This window comes from Pagrus pagrus, assembly GCF_965226575.1.
Source record: "Pagrus pagrus genome assembly, chromosome: 23".
Lineage (NCBI taxonomy): Eukaryota > Metazoa > Chordata > Actinopteri > Spariformes > Sparidae > Pagrus > Pagrus pagrus.
The window spans coordinates 22,958,402-22,974,735 of NC_140205.1; the positions used below are offsets into that span (position 1 = coordinate 22,958,402).

Consider the following 16,334-nt stretch of genomic DNA (forward strand, 5'->3'; position numbering starts at 1 on the left):
AGTTATGTCATGTAAGTCCCAGCCAATCCCAGTGAGAACATCTAACCAGAGAAGATTTCACTGGAGACCCATTGCTCGAGGCTGTAACCCAGCCAATCTCTGTTACCCGAAATTCTCCACCGGCACTGAACTTTAAGTACTAGGGGGGCTATGGAATTGCCAGTCTGCAGTGAAGAAGGCGGACACCATTTCAGCCTATGCCTCCCTGCAGACTCTCCACTTCGTGGCCCTTACGGAGACCTAGATCACTCCAGAAAACACTGCCACCCCAGCTGCCCTCTCAACTTCCTACTCATTCTCACACTCCCCGAGACAAACAGGTGGAGGAGGAACTGGACTCCTCATCTCACTGACGTGGTCCTACTAGGTCCTTACCCTCGACCACCTACCCAGATCTGCATTTGAATTCCATGCTGTCTCTGTCACCCTTCCTTTCAAGCTTAACATTGTGGTGATCTATCGCCCTCCCGGTCCTCTTTGCGACTTCTTTGATGAGATGGACGCCCTCCTAAGCTGCTCCCCTGATGATGGCACACCACTCGTCGTCCTGGGTGACTTCAACATCCCCCCAGAGAAGCTGCACTCATCTGAATTCATCAGCTTCTTCTCCACATTTGACCTCACACTCTCCCCCTCTCCACCCACCCACCGGGCCCGATTTGCCCTCTACAACATCCGCAGGATCCGGTCTTTCCTCACAAAGGACGCAACGCAACTCCTGGTCCAAACGCTGGTCATCTCCCGCCTGGACTACTGCAACTCACTCTTGGCTGGACTCCCAGCCTCTGCAACTAAACCGTTTCAACATATCCAGAACGCTGCAGCGCGCCTCGTTTTCAATCTACCCAAATTCTCCCATGTGACCCCCCTCCTCCGTGACCTCCACTGGATTCCTGTTGCAGCCCGCATCCGATTCAAGACCATGGTACTGGCCTTCGAGGCCGTCAACATAACTGCACCCGTCTACCTCCAAACACTGGTCAGACCACACGCCCCAGCACGAGCACTTCGCTCTACTACATCAGCTGGCCGGCTGGTACCACCATCGCTAAGAGCAAACAAAGGCTGCTCAGCGAAGTCGCGACTCTTCTCTGTTCCTGCACCCCAGTGGTGACCAATGTCAGGACAGCAGAGTCACTCGCCATCTTCAGCAAAAGACTCAAGACTCACTTGTTCAGACTTCACCTCGACCCTGCATAGCATGACTCCCTCCCCACCCCCCCCAAAAAAACTTGCACTTGTATGTTCTTACCCTTAGCACTGAATTCATAGCACTTGGGTACTTGAGGTATCCTTGATAAATAGCAGCTACTTTGCTCAGATGAGAGCTTGAAAATTGTCTATTTTTTTTCTTTTCTACTTTATCAACGGTGATATGTTGTGGTTTCTTTCTTGTGACAAATGCACTTATTGTAAGTCACTTTGAACAAAAGCGTCTGCTAAATGCCCTAAATGTAAAAATAAATGTATGTAACACATTACAATCCACGTTACTGACTGAAGTGAAGCGTTTACCTTTTTTTTTTTTTAGAATCCATCCACAACAACATGACATATTAATATAGGCTCTGTGTGTTAAATATAGCCAAGCCTATAAGTTCTTTGTTCAGTTTCTGTATGACTGAAATGAGCCGTATTTCAAAGGCCTAATGATGAAGCCTAATCCTCCGAGTGCACTTTAATTTACATTCTTGAATCACATATGCCCATGCATCCCTTGTTCTGTGGACTTAAATGGCATAGAAAAAGAGATTTTTGTCAGGTCATCACAGGCTACAGAACGCCCAGGTCTATTATGTTTCATATGACTAAGCTATCTCATAATATATCAGACTTTGATCCTTTGTCTGCCTGCTCATCCCTGTGTCCAAGGCCATTCCTTTATTTAAAAAGAGCTAGGCTATTTAATTGTTCTATATAGGTTATTTGGGCATTTTGTTGAAAGTAGCTAAAAAGTAGTGTAATAAGTAATATATTACTCTACGCAGACAGTATATATTGTAACGTAATAGTTTACTTTAAAATGAAGGAACCATACATATGTAATATATTGCATTTTGAAAGTAACTTGTACTGCTGGTTTGGTGGAAGTGAGCAAGTTTGCACACGCATTGAGTTGAAGTTGAACCCAGGTCAAAAATTTGACATTTTGTGATACAGAGAATTAAAAAGGGATAACTATGAGTACGAATTTCAAATAAACAATTTTTGTGACTGTGTTGTTGATTTTTTTTTTAACCAAGACATATCTCACACAAAAGTGCGATTGCAAAATGGTGGCTGGTAGAAATGTAATTTCCAACACTGTTTGTAACTGTACTGGTGTATTTTCCCACCTTCCTCCAGGTGGTGATCATCATGTCGGTAAGGCTGTGGCTGATGGGAGGATCCATGCCTCTCTTCTCTGAACAGGACAACCCCGCCTCCTTCTCACCTCACCTGCTTACCAGGTCAGTGTCACTCAAACACACACACACACACACACACACACACACACACACACACACACACACACACACACAGTGGTGGTGAGAATTGTGGAGAAAAAAACATATTTTTAAGATAAGTTCTCTATTAATAATAATAATTTGCATTTTGGATGTGGAGATGATTAGGTTAAAAAGGGCTCTCTTGACTTCAGAAAGTAGTACAGTAAGTATGTTTTGGCAGGAGTTTCACCTTAGTATGTAAATAAACGAGTATGTATATTGATTAAAACAAAGCTTATAGAATTGTTGTTATTTTATTGTCATTTTAATCAATAAAGATAACCAGTGATAGGTGCTGAAACAATTATTTTAGGATTAGGCACCTGAAAGAAATTAACATCAAGGATTCCAATCAAAACTCAAAGGTGTAATCTGTAAAATACTATAGCCAGAATTTGAGATTAAAACATTCAAAAATGAACCAACATCATCCACCCAATACCACTTTGTACCACAAGAGGTGATTGTCTTATAACCACTGTAGTTTCAGCTGGGAGAATTCTCTGTTTTAAAAGCTCTTCTTTTGTCTAATAATGTAGGTACAAAAACCCTGTGTAGAAAGGAGTGTAAAAGTGTAAAGGAAATGTGTCTAAAAGTGTAAAAATTACACTTATTTTCCTTACTAAACAGAAAAATAAAACCATACACCTTGTGAATTCAAGTTTCTTGAAAGAGGTTGGTATGACAATGGTTGTGCATTCAGTTGCAGTGGCCTGTAGTTTCTTTAGATCCTTGCTACTTTTTTATTTTTTTCGACTCCATCTGTGGTCTTTAAGTGCATCTTTGTCGCAGGTACACTGGCCCTCATTTATGAAACGAACGTTCGGCAGAAAACCGTGCGTACAACCATTTTCACGCAAACTTCGGCATTTATCAATTTGGACGTGAGCGGAAGCTACGATCAGATCTCACGTCAGGTCTGAGCAGCACAGCAAAATCTGGCAGAGTCTGAAAATAATTATTAAACAAACCTCAGCTGTCATTAAGCATAAGCAGTCACATATTTAGAGCAGATCAAAACGGATTCTTAAAACAAAATTTAAAAAAATTAATAAAAAAAAAAGCCCACGTTTTTACTGATACCACTTTTTTGTAAAATAAAACAATATGATAGGCTAAATAGCCTAACATGACAACTAATTATTGCACATTAAAATTTGAAAAATAATAATACAAAAAGGCAATTTTATGAGATTGCTGGGTTTCTGAATGTGGTTGGAGCAATTGATTGCACTCGTGCGTCCGAAGGCACCATCCATGAATGATTACGCATTCATCAATCGCAAAAACTACCACTCGATAAATGTACAGGTGATTTGTGATGCCAAGCTATCACTTTTAAACGTAGTGGCCAGGTGGCCGGGGCTGGTGGCTGGGGCTGGTGGCCGGTGGCTGTTTTTATATTTCAAAACAGCTGTGTTGGCGCGCGGCTGCAGGAGGGCGCATTGCAGAGCCAAAGTCATCTCCTCGGTACGTAGCTACCCTAGATAAATTGCATTATACTAAACAAAGTATCAGATGATTTAAATTTTGGTATGGTTCTTCTAGGTGACAAGGGTTATCCTCTAACGGAATACCTAATAACCCCGCTGGCAAACCTGCTACAGAGCAGGAACGCAGATTCAATAGTGCGCACACACACACACGGGTCACAGTGGAGCGCTGCTTCGGGTTGCTGAAGGGCAGGTGGCTCTGTCTCGGACCAGCAGGGGGAACGCTGCTGTATACGCCAGAGAAAGTGTGCGATGTTATTTTGGCCTGTTCAGTTTTGCACAACTTTGCATTAGTGAATGGAGTGCCTCTTGATGTGCCGGTGCAGCCAGATGAGCCAATGCCCATGGAACAGATCGTGGCCACTTGGGGCTACACGGAGGAGACAGGACCTCATTCATCGCTTTTAGAACATAAAGTACCTTAAACTCTTGCAAATGCTCTGCAGTATTTAATCAGTAATGTGACGGTTTCTAGGTGAAATTGGCTAAAGGCATACTAAACACAAACAATGGACAACATTTAGTCATTTAAACATTTTATTAAGGCTTTTTTAGAGTTTCATTAATTTCTTTTAACGTGTTATTTATTGCCTCAAGTGCGCCGACAACTGAGGCCAATAAACTGCATATTTCTATTTGTCTCTCCATCTCGGAAAAGTTTCTCTTCTTGCCAGTGTTTCTTCTCTCCATGTTTGACCTCAGTGGGCGAGGCCTCCGAAGCAGGAATATTTAAGGGCGTAACATGTTAATGACGATCGAATTCAGCCGCCGCATTTATGAAGACGCGACCATTTTTACGCTGGGATTGGTCAGATACGAATGTTTCATAAATCACACGTGTGTCCTGTCGTAAGACCAATTCTGCGCTCAGATCTGCACCCGTTTTCACGCAAGATTGATAAATGAGGGCCACTGTGCTTCAGCAGAAAGGGTTCTGCTGAAGCTCTATTGTGTAGTGTAGTAAGTATGAGGATGCACCACCATCATCAGCCACAGTATAAACAATGACAATTCAAGAGAGAGAACAATCCTCTGCTCACCGTCAGCAAAACCAAGGAGCTGATTGTTGATTTTAGAAGGCAAAGACACACACCCCTGTCTACATCAGTGGAGCTGAGGTCAAGCAGGTGAACAGTTATAGGTTCCTTGGAATTACCATCTCTGAGACTCTATCTTGGTCATCACCAAATGAGCAATGTGCAGGGTTCCTGAGATAATAAATAATAAGTAACAACAATGTGCAATGTGCAGGGTTGAGATAATAAAAAACAGTAATACGACCTGAGTTATATTTTTGCCATCAACCTACTGAGAAAGAGCTCTGGACAGACAGCCGTCTCCCCTGCCCTATGTGTACAACCACTGAGCCTCCTTCTATTGAAAAGGCTGCTGGCCGACTTCCATCGCTGAACCACTTCAAGATAAAGAGGCCTGGTAGTACCCATCTCACTGATAACCACATGTTGTCTCCGGGATAGCGCCACCCAGAGCCGCTGTGAAGAGGTTCAGTCCACCACATCTATGACCATGGGTCCCAACCGAGCTCTAAACTCCAGCCCAGCCTTTGCAGCTCAAAAGTAGGCACGGACGATCTTCTCAAACTGCTCATGACTGGGTTGATGTCAAAATAATATAGCAACAATAATCTTATTGACAGTAATTCAACCTCCAAATTCCACATCTTACTTTAGTGTTAGTTACTAGATCCGTATTGATTTCATTATTTTTTCCACCATTCCCCATTCACCATTGAATTCACTGTCATCATTTTGACTGCTTGTTATGGTTGATATTTGTGTCTGATAATCATTTCATTTAAGCCACTGAACTAGTATTTTTATCAATTTATTAATTATAATTTAGACTCAGTTGTTGTTCTGACGGTTATGAATTTAATCAAGAAATCACACTTTAGAATATTTGACTGATAACGTAAGAAATTATTGATTTAATTGAATCTTTTTCTCCTCAGAGGTGCCCCTAAAACGAGTGCAAAATCATTGAGTTTTAACTGATTATGCTAATATTTGCAGTTTGCTTAAAGCATCACTATGCCCAAGTACCGCCTCACAAAGCTGCTGACATGGCTTTACACTCAACTCAAATGTATATCTGAGAGGTAACCTTGTAAACTTTACCTCCAAATCTGACTACACAAGGTGACCAAGTTTAAATGGACACTTGTCTGGTTGACAGAAAAATTAGTTAACATTGAGTTTGAAAGGAGATTGCAATTTGTCAGTAGCAGTTAGTAATGTGATAATATTGAGTTAGTATGAAGAATTGCGGGTGCTTGCAGACAGCAGAGAGGTTTGCTGGCCCTCTCATCAGTGCAACAGTATATCATCTATCCTTAGCACAGCAGCAGTGAAAAATAGCTCTCCTCTCCCTCTGCCACCTGGGAAATTTATAGCAGATTCTCATATCCTTTGCTCCTTCGGCCCTGCTCGCCTTCATTTTCTCCTCTCATTATTTCTGCTCCCTGATGTCTGGCTGAGCCTCCAGTATTCCCTTATAACCTTTCTGTCTGTCAGTGTATCCTCGCTCAATCCTTCCTGCTCTTGTTTTAGCCATTCGACACTGACAGTGGGCAGGTAGAAATCTAAAAAAACTTTTTGAAGGTAATTATGACTTTAGGTCTCAGCTTCCCGGCCAGGGTTTGCTCTGTTCAACCTGAATGTGCTTCTTCTAGGCTAAATCATGCAAGACAATAAGATTGTTATCCTAAGTACCTAGTACTTAGAGCAAGTCAACAGATGGATGGCGTTTTGAAATCAAAGCAAGACAGAACTAAAGAGTGTAAGTCACAGCTTCATTTGATTTCAGCACTATAAAGATGAAGACCCAAGTTAGAAATCCTGGTGGTTTAATGCCAGTCTGCAATGGTGATAAACAATGTCCCAATATCAGTTTATAAAGACTAGTTTAAGATTTACACTACCAGTCAAAAGTTTGGACAAACCTTCTCATTCAATGGTTTTTCTTTATTTTTTAGTATTTTCTACATTGTAGATCAGTACTGAAGACATCCAAACTATGAAAGAGCACATATGAAATGATGTAGTAAACAAACCAGAATATGTTTTATATTCTTCAAAGTAGCCGACTTTTGCTTTGATGACAGCTTTCTACACTTCTGGCATTCTCTCAGTCAGTTTCATGAGGTAGTCACCTGGAATGGTTTTCAATTAACAGGTGTGCCTTGTCAAGAGTTAATTTGAGTAATTTCTTGCCTTCTTAATGTGTTTGAGACCATCAGTTGTGTTGTGCAGAGGTAGGGTTGGCACACAGTTCAATACAGTGAATAGCCCTATTCGACTAATGTTCTAATCTATATTATGGCAAGAACCACTCAGCTAAGTAAAGAGAAACGACAGTCCATCATTACTTTAAGACATGAAGGTCCGTTAATCCGGAAAATATCAAGAACTTTGAATGTATCCTCAAGTGCAGTCGCGAAAACCATCAAATGCTATGATGAAACTGGCTCTCATGAGTACCACCCCAGGAGAGGAAGACCAAGAGTTACCTCTGCTGCAGAGGATAAGTTCATTAGAGTTACCAGTCTCAGAAACCGCAAAACAGCACCTCAGATTAGAGCCCACAAATTCTTCACAGAGTTCAAGTAGCAGACACATCTCAACATAAACTGTTCAGAGGAGACTGCATGATTCAGGCCTGTGGTGGTGCTTTGCTGATGACACTGTTGGTGATTTATTCAAAGTTCAAGGCACACTTAACCAGCATGGCTACCACAGCATTCTGCAGCGACATGCCATCCCATCTGGTTTGCGCTTAGTGGGACCATCATTTATTTTTCAACAGGACAATGACCCCAAACACACCGCGAGGCTTTATAATGGCTATCTGACCAAGAAGGAGAGTCATGGAGTGCTGCGTCAGATGGCCTTGCCTCCACAATCATCCAACCTAAACCCAATTGAGATGGTTTGTCATGAGCTGGACCGCAGAGTGAAGGCAAAGCAGCCAACAAGTGCTCAGCACCTCTGGGAACTCCTTCAAGACTGTCGGGAAAAACATTTCAGGTGCTGTTTGTTAACAGACAGACAATCACAGCCACAGTTTGAACTTTAAGATTGTGGGTTCACAAAAAAAATCCCGATGAAGTTTAATGTGTTTAACAGAAGCTTATGTGACTGGACCGTGGCAAGGCGTGCGATCTCACTAACAACTTAAGCTCTAACTGGCCCTTTAAATACTTCAGTCAACCAGTACAGATGCCACAGATTCTTTTTCTGATATAGTTAACTAAATGATGGACTGAGACAAGGATGTTTCCCACCAAGATAACAACTTTATTAGAGAGCTGCCACCATCAATTAATAATATATATATAAGAAAAGGAACAATTTATTAGGGCTATTGTTAAAATAACTGTAGAAGAGTGCTGAGGATGGGCGGCCGAGGGCGCAGACAGTAAAGGGACAGTTCACAGTGGGACAGAGTACTCACCCCACTCCAGTGCCCTACACACATACACACAGCAAAACCAAACCAAAAGAAAGGAATCAACTATAAATTGTGAGGGAGGTGCAAAAAATTACCAAGCACACGAAGTCAGGGGGGGGTGTGAAGTACAGGTGAGAGACTCCACCAAACCCTCCACTGTCAGGCCGGCCAGGCTTGCCGCTGCCCCTACAGCACTCGTACACAGAAGGGAAAGGGAAAACACGTTACTCTCATTAAAAATACAACGATGCAGCTCTATTTACTTCTCGGTGGGAAAACCAAAAGAAGTTAACTTTAAGCAAGAAAAAAAACAAAACAATCTATACAAGAAAACTACTAAACAACCAAAATAAAACAGACTAAACAAAACCTAAGTAAAACCCAATCAAAACAAAAGCAAAACAAAAGCAAAACCTAAGCAAAACAAAATAGCAGTGGCAATCTGCAATGAAACAGAACAAACAGTTTAAACCACTGTAAAAAATAAAATACACAATATAAAACAAAGTCCGCCTTTTACCTTCATACACCCGTTGCGCAGCGTCTGCAAAGTTTTGTCACAGAGACGCTGACACCAAGCTGGACCAGGACTGCAGACACACACATGGTGACAGTCACAGAGAAACGGGGAGAAGCTGACACCAAGCTGGACCAGGACCGCAGACACACACACACACACACACACGCTGACCCAGTCACGCACCAAGGAGCAGAGAGAGAGAGAACATCAACATGCCACGGCTTATGTATGCTGATCCAGCTGGTCAATTAAGACCCGGAAGTAAAGTGCGGCTACTCGTGAGGGACATTTTACTAGCCTGCCACTTTCTACCTGCTACACCTTAGTTTGCAGAAAAATTAATAATCAAGATATCAGCATCACATCCCGACAGGTCCAATGAGATAAAACTGTGAGAATGAAACAGGAACGGAGCACAAACCACAAAACCAGACAGAAAAGCAGATGCAGATCCAGCTGTTAGAGTTTCTCCTGAGATCAGCCTCAAAATAAAGTGATCATCCAGCAAAGATATTTAAGCAGGTATAAAGCACAGGATTGATTATAATGTAGGTTATGGACAGCAGCTGAAATAATGCAGAGTACTTACAGCAAAATAAATCTGATCTTTATTTAAAGCCATCCATGAATCAAATTCATCACAGTCTAATTTCCAAGTGTAGGCTCAAACTATATTCACTATGACTTCAATCATGTAAATGTCTGAACTGATTACACCTAAACTGCAGACACACGTTTGATTTCCTTCATGGTGATGATGTGCATCAAAATTAAACATTGTGATTAATATCAGATGGGCTGCTGGTGAGTGAAATAATACATGTCATTAATGAGGAAACCATAACATTACCTGCACTGTAAGAAATGATACAAGTGCGTCTCTCTGTGAACAGAGCTGTGTACAATTACGCACGAAGCACATCAGTTTAACTTTATTGATTATTTAAATCTCTCGACGATTGTTAGTTCTGTGTTATTATTAAAAAAATATATATCGATAATGGCATTTTTGGCACAAATTCACCAAACGATCAGCTGCAGCCGTCATTAGAAACACTTCATGTGACGCCGCAGAGCAAAGGACGTCTCATTTGTCCCGTGGATGGACGCAAGTGAGGGAAACATAGATACAATTTAAGTGAAATGGGACGTACCCATAGAGGCATGTTTTTTCCCCTCTACAGAGGTATCAGAGGTGTTATCCACTGATCCAGTCTGAGAGTAGATTGACTCTTTGATGCAAATGAGAGCCTCATGAGTGATGCTGTCATTGCTTTGTGTCTTTACACAGTTTGTTCTGCTTTGTGACGTCTAGTTGACAATTTCTGACAAACATCTCTGTTGGATCGAAAAGATGTTTTGTTGAATTAAATTTGCCGAGGGCTATCAGTGTGTAGATCTTGTAACTGACTTTTGTCTTTGGGTTATTTGTTCCCATCAGACAGCTCAGCAAAGCAGAACGCTCATGAGCCACCTGACAAATGACTCATTTTCTCTTTCTGCTCCCTGACCCCTCACTACTTTTTCCATCTACCTTCTGTTTCTTCTCGTGTCTGTAAGCCTATGTCCACGTGTGAACATGTGCACACAGGGTTTGCTTCATAGTGTATGTGTGTATGTGTATATGTGTGATAATGTGTGGTTAGGGGGCCTTGCAAAGTATGGAAAAGGGAATTGAATTTATGACCCAGACCCATCAGATGATGGCAGGTGGTGAACATTCTGCTGCATGCTAAACAGCCTGTCAGCACCACCTTGGAGGGCTGCCGTATCTGTGTGTGTGTGTGTGTGTGTGTGTGTGTGTGTGTGTGTGTGTGTGTGTGTGTGTGTGTGTGTGTGTGTGTGTGTGTGTGTGTGTGTGTGTGTGTGTGTGTGTGTGTCTGCAAGTCCTCTGCAAGTCTGTGTATGCCTATTGACCTGAGCCTGTGTTTATTTCAGACTCTGTCTCCCGTGTCTCTCTCTAGTCGTCAATCTCTTTAATAGCCAATTGGAGCAGAAGTCAGGGGAACAAAGGAAGACAGTGGAGGGAGGAAGAGGGAGGAGCGGTGCTAGCTCCTTTCCGTCTTCCTGACATGTTTTCATTGTCATGTTCAGAGGGGATTTGGCCCGTGTCCCCCTCCTCTCGAGTCGACAGCAAATGGCTTCACAGCCACAGCGAGCTTATGACTCTTCTGTTATGGGAAGGAAATCAATACCTAACCTGTGGCTGTTTTTCACAGCCTGACTATTCAGAATTCAGTCCAGCACGGCCTCTGTCAGAATCGATGAGGACTTTAGCTTAGCGTCTTTTGTGTTGTAACCTTTTTTTTTGCTGGAGTCAGAGGGGAGAATCGACTCAGAGTGGTGCTTGGATTTGCTGGAAGTCAGCTGTAGGAAAGGAATGATAATAGCTGATTAAAAAAATGGTTACGTGCCAAGAAAAGTACCACTGGGCCAGAAGAAGGCGGGAAGAAGATTAGCTTGCTAATGTAAACTCAGAGGTCCACTAATGGCTTGAACACACTGCACAACTTTCTGTCTTCTTCTGCCGGAATCTTCCAGTCATGGTTTTCACACTACATGACTGATCAGCAACAAGGGGTACACACTACAAGATCACACACGTGAGACGTGACACAGGAATACACTGTGTGTGATTTGCAATGAAAAAATGAGGAGAGGATGGATTATGATAGAAAGAAAACATATGATTTTTCTACTCGTATTGTGGTTCAGCGAGGAGCCATGCTCACACATGCTGGTTAGACTGGGTTTGGAGAGCTGCTGCAGATGACAGCAGAGGAGTGAAGGCTCTGCTCTCATTGGCTGTAGCTCGTACATGGCTGCCTGACTGGTCTGCGACTCAGAGACTCAAAGTCTCAAAGACTCAAAGACTTTGAGGACAAGCTCATGGACCAGGAGCCTGGATAGACACACCCCTGCTATTTTGCCGTGACTGCTTATTTTGTCTGTATCACGCTTTCAGCCAGTTCTACTGACGACGATTGAGTGCGGTTTGCCAGTGCATGATGGACTAAAAGTAATAATGACCATAGTAGTTTCCCCCTGGTCTGAAAGATGGTCAGAGATGGGGCAAGGTTTTCATTCCCAAAGTTTGCTGCCGCCCTGTGTTCATGTGGTAACGTATGCTCCAACCTGTACAGTAAAATGCATTTCTCCTACAGTATGTCACATTCAATCCACAATCCATTCCTCCTCACTACAGACCAGAAGGAAACCAGTCTGAGCTGTAATGACATGGCCCTCTGCCAGCTGTCTGATTCGATGTTAATAAGTGTGTTTATTCTTGCGCTGCAGTCCTTGTGAAAACCATTTATAAATCCAGGACCTGTCCCCATCACTGTGGGTAAATTTGAAAAATTGTGTTTATGTGTCAAAAGGTTTCCGCCCACAACTACCAAAACAATGGATATCTCTTCTGCTTGTCCAGCGGTCGACAAAGAAGTAAATGCGTTACCACTATATTCTTTATGGCAAGAGGAAGCATGCTGGGCATACTCAAGAATCCATCTTCATTGGTGTTGAAAACACGAGTGTGGACATGGTCTTAACTCAGACAAGTTTAACATTGCAGGGGGAGGTGGGGAGTAAAATATTCACATTGCTGGGTAATCATCGTTCAGGACAGCATTGTTAAATAAGAGGATGGGTTCATCAACAGCAGGTGATTGTGCGTGGCTGTCTCCAGTTACTAATCAGGGCAAGATTTAAGCTGGGGCCAGAGTTGTGGCTGGGGCCAGTGGGTCATCCAGCCAGCCATTCCGTAGTGCATACGCTGTGAGGGAGACTTGTGTGCGTGGGACGTGGGAGCGTGCCTCCAGGCAAATATAGTATAGTGACTGTTTAGGCTAGAAAAATGTACTAAATGACGTTGTTTCAAGTAAACTCTGGATGTCGCCACTTCAGGACACTTGGATTGCAGCGGACGAGCAGTATGGAGGAATATTACAAAGTTTATGTGTAGTTTTATGGACCTTTCTATCTCGGGCACCATTGACGCCCGTTATATCGATTTTTTTTTTTTTTTTTCTAGAGTGAACTATTCCTTTAAGGTAAAGAGTAATGGGGACGAGGAAAAGCCATTTACGTTGGCACAGTTTGATCCCATTTCAGCGGAGTCATTATAAGAACAGCAGCAGTTAAATGAAATTGCAACCACTCCATTTACTGTGCAAAAAATAGTGCAACCATAAAATAAAATTTAAATAAGAAAGTAAAACTGAAAAAGAGATTAAAATAAGACTTAAATTTCAATAGAAATATATATATATATATATATATATATATACATATTAAAAACAAGAACTAGCTATAAATAAGAGACAAAGACAAAAGTATTTACAGAAGGAACCAGTGTGTGTTATGTTGTTTTATGGGAGTTTATTGTCCGAATGGCCTGAGGGAAGAAGCTCCTCCTCAGACACTCAGTCCTGGCCATGAAACTGCGTAGGTGCTTGTCAGAAGACAGCTTCACAAACAATTCATGGTTGGGGTGGTGAATGTCCGTCATCTCCTGGTTCTAAGTTGGATGCTCGTGTAAAAGTCTGTTAGCTCGTTTTCAGTTGGAAAATGAAGAGCAGGAATTTCAGCTCCGGAGGGAGTTGGAATTCAGAAGGTTAAAGAAGTTGGAGGCGGATACAGCTGTTAAGATGCATCAGTTAGAACTGCAGGTAAATGCAGATCCACCCGCCACAGTTTCTGCTGGTGCACGGCTCTCGTCGGATTCTGCCGGCACTTTTGATGTGAGCAGGCACATTTCTCTTGTGCCTTTTTTCCATGAGTCTGAGGGCAAGTCTTACTTCGGTGCATTTGAGTGCATTGCTGTGGCTTTGCACTGGCCAAAAGATGTATGGGGTATTCTCTTGCAGTGTAAGTTAGCTGGTAAGGTTCAAGAGGCTTGTTCTTCTGTCTGTGGAAGATGGTCTGGTCTATGAAAAGGTTAAAGGCGTTATATTAAGAGCATATGAGCTAGTGCTGGAGGCTTATAGATAGCGTTTCCGAGGCCTCAGGAAATCTCTGAACCAGACTCATGCTGACTTTGCCAGGGAGAATAGTATCCTCTTTGACAGATGGTGTTCGGCCTGTAAGGCGGATGACTTGGCTTCTCTGCTTGAGCTGATGTTAGTGGACGAGTTTAAAAACTGTGTCGGAGCGTACTGTGGTTTATCTAAATGAGAAAAAGGTAACCACTCTCCAGCAAGCTGCTACTTTGGCGGATGAGTTTGTGTTAACTCACAAAAATGTTTTTGTCAAGCGTGATTCCTCCCACTGTGAGCCTTATCAGAGAACAGGGGAGATGCAGGTCACACGTCCAGCTGATTCTGCGTCTGGTCACTGTGCTACGAGACACTGGTGGCTCACAATCCTTTATCCTCTCTGGTATCCAACCGTTGGGTGCTGAGTCTGCCTGTGATGTGAGCGCAGTAGTTAGAGGTATTGGTATGAGTTTTGTGCCTGCACCGCTACATTGTATTCATGTGCAGTCCAAGTTGGTCTCTGGTTTCTTCCACGTTGCTGTCCGCTCATGTTTTCTCATTGATGGTATTGATTTTATCATGGGAAATGACATAGCTGGGGGTAAAGTTTATCCTGATCCTGAAGTGGTGGATGTTCCTATCTCTGGGTCTGAACCTGACGAGCTGGTTCAGAGTCATACAAAAGTCTTTGCGGTTAGCATTTTGACCCGAGCTCAGGCTTGTAAGCAGGCTCAGGAGGTAGATCTGTCTAACTCACTGTTTTCCTCTGTTTTGTCTGAAGGCAGGATGCCCTCTGTTAGTGAAGTAGGAAACTGTCCTTCAAAAGTGTGTGAGAATGTACCAGAGCCCGTTGCTGCTCCTGAGGGGTCACAGTCGCTGACTCGTGAGGTGCTCATCAGTACCCAGAAAAGTGATCCCTCTCTAGAAAAATGTTTTGCTGCAGTTGTTGACACTCCTAGTGACTGTACTAAAAAACAGTGTTTCCTTTTGATGATGGGGTGTTAATGCGCAGGTGGGTTTTACATTCAGCTGAGGCAGCAGCTGATACTGGTGAGGACTGGGGTACAGTGTACCAGATAGTTGTTCCAGTTGGTTGGCGACAGCATGTGCTAGAGCTAGCACATGAGCATTTGTGGTGTCACTAAGACATATGACCCAATTTTGAAACATTTCTTCTGGCCTTGCATGAAAGCTGATGTTGCTAATTTCTGTAAAACCTGCAGTTCATGTCAGCAGTTGGGCAGCAGTTTCAGTCAGGTGATAAAGTGCTAGTCTTATTGCCTATGGCTGGATCTGCCCTCACTGCCCGTTTTTCAGGCCCTTATGTAGTGGAAAGCAAAGTGTCAGATACAGATTATGTCATCCACACGCCAGAACGCAGAAAAAAAAAAAACGGATGTGTCATATTAACATGTTTAAGCCTTATCATTCCAGAGAAGTCACATACTAGAGTGTTACAGCATAACATTGATGTTGGTTCTGCTACCCCAATTAAGCGACATGCCTAACACTGTTCCATAGAAAAAAAGAGAGCAAATGAAAAAAGAAGTCAACTATCTGCTAGAAAATGGCTTAGCCAAGCCCAGTTGTAGCCCTTGGTTGCAGCCCTTGCTTGCTGGCTCCCAAATCTGAAGGTACCCCGCGAGTTTTGCACAGATTTCCGTAAGGCCGATGCAGTTACTTTGCCAGACTTGTTTCCACTTCCCCGCATGGAAGACTGTATTGACAGCATCGGTCCTGCTGTGTTTATCACAAAGTTAGTCCTCCTTAATGGATACTGGCAGGTTCCGTTAACACCAAGAGCGTCTGACATATCAGCCTTCGTCACACCTGACCATTTCATGCAGTACACTGTGATGGCGTTTGGTATGAGGAACGCACCACAAAGAACAAACCAGGGGGTGGAGCATGTCTCTGAAGAATGGAGTGGTGCTTCTCCTTGGTCAGGGTGGAGTCAAAAGCAGTGTCAACATGACTCAGGCTTTTAGCAGTACACTCTGTGACTTGGCATAGACTTATTTGATTGGGCTCTGAATGTCTGCTTAGACAATTACTCCCAATCAGTCATTTAACCTTGGACAACCAGCTGTTCACTTTATCCTCAGATAGACTATTCAACACTTAAGTATGGAGATAAACAGGATCATTACAATCAGGGCCGCCCCTGGCCAAATTGGGGCCCTAAGCAATCTGCGTGTAGGGAGGGGCAGCGCTGGCACGCAGCATCTGAGCCAATCATCGGTCAAATGCGCTGACAGGCAGTTGGATGCAGGTGGAGAGATGGCCTCCAAGCGGCAATATGAATCGGGAGCAAGCAAAAGAAAGAAAAAGTCAAAACGAGAGTAGGCTCGTGCTTCACTTGAAGGTGGGTATGTTGTTGAAATAA

General features: G+C 43.1%; 1 protein-coding gene across 1 annotated transcript in view; it reads left to right on the plus strand.

The window, feature by feature from the left end:
- tmtc1 (transmembrane O-mannosyltransferase targeting cadherins 1) overlaps window positions 1–16,334 on the plus strand; it is a 274,776-nt gene that overhangs the window by 158,025 nt on the left and 100,417 nt on the right. Inside the window, exon 6 of the mRNA XM_084346518.1 lies at window positions 2,347–2,450. Within this exon, the coding sequence (XP_084202644.1) occupies window positions 2,347–2,450 (104 nt within the window). The remainder of the gene's footprint in view (window positions 1–2,346; window positions 2,451–16,334) is intronic.